Raw genomic sequence first — 4,935 nt, 5'->3', positions numbered from 1 at the left:
TACGTGTGTATTTCCACGTGGATGTTCCAATAACTAGAATTTGGGAAGTCACCGGCCACATCACCTTCTTAACCGCTTCACTTTGAAAAAAAAGATGTCAATGACAGTTTTTGTGAGTTTACTGGCTCTCAAGGCACAAAAATAAAATGGAGGACCTTTTATAACAACACGAAAAACATTATTGTAGAGTTATAACAACGATAACCCAAAAAAATCCCAAGTTAAACTTTTGTAACAAGTACATAGAGACAATGACAACAATAAACTTTTGTAACATCCACATTGTAAAATGCATGTTTATGGAAACGAATTATATATTTTTTATTATCATATTATTCAGTATAATAGTTTTGTCTTCAAAACATTATATTATAAATAAACAAAGATCTATTTCCTTACATAAATTGTATTTCACCCCAACCATGAGTCCATTACCATGTTATGAGTTATGACCTAACATAAGTCCGATGAAAACGTCAAAAAACGATTAAAATTTGGAATTCAAAGGTTGTTGAAAAGACAGTTGTTGGTAGGACGGAAACAACATTAGAAAGAGCAGCTGCCACCTTCCGAAATCTCCGGATGTGGCGCTTTCCTTTCTTCTACTTATTACATTGTTAAACCCACGTCTCATTCTACCAACCCAAGTACTCAATATTCTCTCTTCTCTTTGGAATTAACGAACAAACCCCTCCTTCTCTTCAACTCCACCATGGCCACGGCGGCGGCGATGTCGGCCATGGGATTCACATCCTCCACCTCCAGGGATCTCTCCAAGTTCACCCCCTACCTTCCGATTCAATCCTTCCAACAACCAATTTCTCTTTCTGCTCGAACAACCGGAGCTCTCCGCCACTCTTTCTCATTGAAACACCACCACAACCGCGAGAAATTTCCCATATTGCTTGCATTTTCTGGAGACGGAGGCGATGGTATCGGGAATGGGAATAGTTCCGGAGGCGGCGGCGGCGGGGATGGAGAGAGCGGTGGTAGTGGAAGCGGAGGCGATGGAAACGAGAAGGAGGCGTTGTTGATATTGGCGGAGGCGGGTAGGTCGTTGGATAGTATCCCGAAGGACTTGGCGGCGGCGATTGGGGCTGGTAAAATACCTGGATCCGTTATACACAGGTTTTTGGAGCTTGAAAAGTCGCCATTTTTAAGGTGGCTGCTTCAATTTGGAGGGTTTAAGGAGCGTTTGCTTGCCGATGATCTTTTTCTGACTAAAGTTGGGATTGAATGCGGCGTCGGCATGTTCACCAAGGTATGCCTCGAATTCTCCGATGACCTAATGTTCTTGAAAATTTTCGAATTTAAAGTTCAAAATAAAACACTAGTTATGATCTAAACATGCAAACATACCTCTTAATTTCTCTGAAATATATTCAATATTAGATTAGAAAACTTACTTTGTGAAAATAATTTCAAGAATTAACATGATTTCTTGATCTTTTAGAAGAGGTTGAAGAAAAGTATGACGTGAATTAACATATTGAAACAGGGGAATAATTGCTAATGTTATGTTCTGTATATAATATAAATAAATTCCCCCAATACCATTTTAGAACTTCATCCAATGCAGTTTTAAGTTCTTTTATATGAATTTTCATTTGTAATCATGAATTTTAAGACTAAATTGGTAATAATATTTGTTCCTATAATCAAGAATCAACACGATTATCTCTGCTACCTTGAAATTCAAACAAAACCAAACAAGTGATTTAAAGTATCCAAAAATATATAAATATTGGATGAACTTTTCACTAATGTGGAGATTCTTACCCCCAAAACAAGACATTTCCATTTCATGCCCTTGGAGAGGTGTTTGGGGTAAATCTTTGCAGTTGTTGGGGGCTTAGTATTTTTATTATTTATTAATTAGTTTCCTTTTTTTAATTTAGTTTCCTTTTATTAATTATTTTCCGTCTATTGTAAGAAAACCGTTGACTAATTCTTATAATTAACAAGTTATAGAGTAATAGTATTTATCATGCTCGAATGCACAAATTAAGATGCCCTTTATGGAGAGTTTGAAACAAAAATTATTAGGAAAGAATCTTTATTAACAATTTTTGTGATGATATTTCAGTTTTACGCTGTGCTTGGCTCGCCACATCTAGCTTATTTTTTCGAGTTTTTTTAAGGCTATGTTTGGCGTACTGGCTGAAAAATTAGCTGATAGCTGAAAAGCTAGCTGATAAAAAATTGGTGTTTGGTAAAACTAGCTAAAATATATAAAATGACATAAACAGACATTTAAAAGACTGTGTTTCAATAATTAATTAAGGGGTATATTTGGAAAATTTTTAAAAAAGCTAGCTTATAAGTTACTTTTTGGCTTGTCAAACATGACAACCTAAAAAAGCTCGAAAAGTAAGCTAGCTTATGAGCTTTTCATGAGCTTTTTTAAAAAATTTCAAATATACCCCTTAATTAATTACATAAAACATATTTTTCTAATTGCCCTTTTATGTCATTTTATACATTTCAGCTAGTTTACCAAACGTTATTTTTATCAGCTAGCGTTTCAGCTATCAGTTAACGTTTCACATAGCAACTAGTTTTTCAGCTATCAACCTTTGTGGTGAAAATCAATGCATCATATGACTTGAGTTGGGGCAAAATAGACATTTAACACCTGATTTTTTTTTCCGCATAAACATTTTCATGAATCAACATAAACACATAATAATCTTTTTATATAAACATACATCTCCAGACTGCTGCAGAATACGAAAAGCGAAAAGAAAATTTCACCAAGGAGCTGGAAATTGTTTTTGCAGATGTGGTAATGCAATAATACATATTCCTACATTTCATATTACATATTTATTATTAATTAATAATTATCAATATCTTCTTCAACATTTGATAATTTCACTTAAATTTTATTCCCAGGTGATGGCTGTAATTGCAGATTTCATGCTTGTTTTTCTTCCTGCTCCTACTGTGTCTCTTCGACCTCCAATCTCCATGAATGCTGGAAGCATTGCAAAGTTCTTCTATAATTGTCCAGATAATGCCTTCCAGGTTTTTTATTTTTATTTTTTATAATCCAATTTTAATAAAAGTTTTATAATTTATAAATTATAATCATGTAATCTTTTTCATACATTCTTCAGACTGCTTTGGGTGGAGCATCATATTCATTGCTTCAGAGATTGGGGGCTATAGCAGTATGAACAAAACACTTAATATTATATTTAATTATTTATATTATATATATTGTTTAAATATTAAACTTTTTTGATTTTGTTTTTTCAGCGTAATGGGACAAAACTATTTGCTGTGGGAACTGCTTCATCGTTTGTAAGTGTATATTTATATAAAGTGTTTGAATAAAATTTTGGAATTTTTTTATTGATTTAAAAAAATGTGGTTAGGTGGGGACAATTATGACAAATACATTGATAAATGCGAAAAAAGCTGTTCAGAAATCTGATGATGATGAGCTGGAGAATATACCTGTTTTATCTACTAGTGTGGGATATGGTGTTTACATGGCGATTTCTAGTAATCTCAGGTAATGACAGACATTCAAGTTTCAAGATTTGATCTTTTTAAAAAAATAAATAAAAAAGGTAGTGTCTTTTGTTGTTTTTTTGGAAGAAAGATGATTTAGCATGAAAAAAATGTGGTCTTTTCTTGCAAAGATGCAAGAAAGATGATTTTACAAGGTAAAGGTATGGTGTTTTCTTGTTTTTTTTGCAAGAAATATGATTTGACACAGTAAGTTGTACTCTTTCTTTTGTGTTTTTGCAAGAAAGATGATTTACACTGTAAAAAGTTGTATTTTCTTGCGTTTGTGCAAGAAAAGATGAAAATACATGGTAAAAAATGTAGTCTTTTCTTGCGTTTTTGCAAGAATGAGGATTTTACACAGTAAAAAATGCGGTTATTTTTTGTGCGTTTGCAAGAAAGATGGTTTAACACAGTAAAAAATGTGTTATTTTTTTTTTTGCAAGAAAAATGATTTAACACATTAAAAATTGCAGTCGTTTATTGGGTTTTTGCAAGAATGATTTTACACTGTAAAAAATGTAGTCTTTTCTTACTTTTTTGCAAGAAAGATGATTTGACACAGTAAAATTGTAGTCTTTTTTCGTGTTTTTACAAGAAAGATGATTTTACACAGTAAAAGATGTACTCTTTTCTTGCGTTTTTGCAAGAAAGATGATTAAACACAGTAAAAAATGTAGTCTTTCTTGCTTTTTTTGCAAGAAAGATGATTAAACACAGTAAAAAATGTAATCTTTTTTCTTCTTACAAAAAGTTTTTTATTGAACAGATATCAACTTCTTGCGGGTGTCTTTGAACAACGGCTTCTTGAGCCATTGTTACACCAACATAAGCTAATGCTGAGTGCAGCCTGCTTTATTGTTCGAACAGGGAACACATATTTGGGTTCATTATTGTAAGAATCATCGACTTTTTCTTGTTATGTTTCTTGAAAAAATTGCTCTTTTGATTGAAAATTTTGACAATGTTTGAAAACAGGTGGGTGGATTATGCACGTTTGGTGGGGCTTCAGAAAGCTCATGATGTTGAATGAATGGGTTAGGTGGATTAGCCGACATCATCCAGATGTTCTGGATTAATGACTGTATCTGAAAAGGGGTTGTTGCTAATTCCCTTAAATTGTCAAGATTTTGGAAATTTTACTTTTGTTTGGTTTTTAAGACGATGTTATGCGACTTCTTTTTTGCAATTTCAATAGTTCTTGACTTGGAAATGCACGAGTTTTCTTGTATTTATATGGTGCTGATGATATCGAGTTTTGTTTGACATGAAACGAGAGTTTCTTGCATATTTGTTGTGCTGAATGATACTTAAGTCATGTATTATGGGGAATTCAGCATAGTAATGAGCATCTATTTATTAGAGGGGTAATTTAGGTATTTCACTTGTGTAGTTTGTTGCAAACTTGCAATAGAGTAC

General features: G+C 32.9%; 1 protein-coding gene across 1 annotated transcript; it reads left to right on the top strand.

Annotated features, from left to right (window-relative positions):
* Positions 1-546: 546 nt before the first annotated feature.
* LOC145120442 (protein RETICULATA-RELATED 4, chloroplastic-like) lies at positions 547-4,729 on the top strand. Its single transcript, XM_079056267.1, has 8 exons — positions 547-1,261; positions 2,717-2,785; positions 2,896-3,027; positions 3,120-3,173; positions 3,262-3,306; positions 3,381-3,520; positions 4,286-4,411; positions 4,495-4,729. Exons 1-8 carry the CDS (start codon positions 713-715, stop codon positions 4,547-4,549), a joined length of 1,170 nt encoding a protein of 389 aa, XP_078912393.1. The 5' UTR covers positions 547-712; the 3' UTR covers positions 4,550-4,729.
* The last annotated feature ends 206 nt before the right edge of the window (positions 4,730-4,935 follow it).

This window comes from Lactuca virosa, chromosome 6 (assembly GCF_052849685.1).
Source record: "Lactuca virosa cultivar CGN04683 chromosome 6, Lactuca_virosa_CGN04683_v6, whole genome shotgun sequence".
NCBI lineage: Eukaryota > Viridiplantae > Streptophyta > Magnoliopsida > Asterales > Asteraceae > Lactuca > Lactuca virosa.
This window is presented reverse-complemented; position numbering and strand designations above follow the sequence as displayed.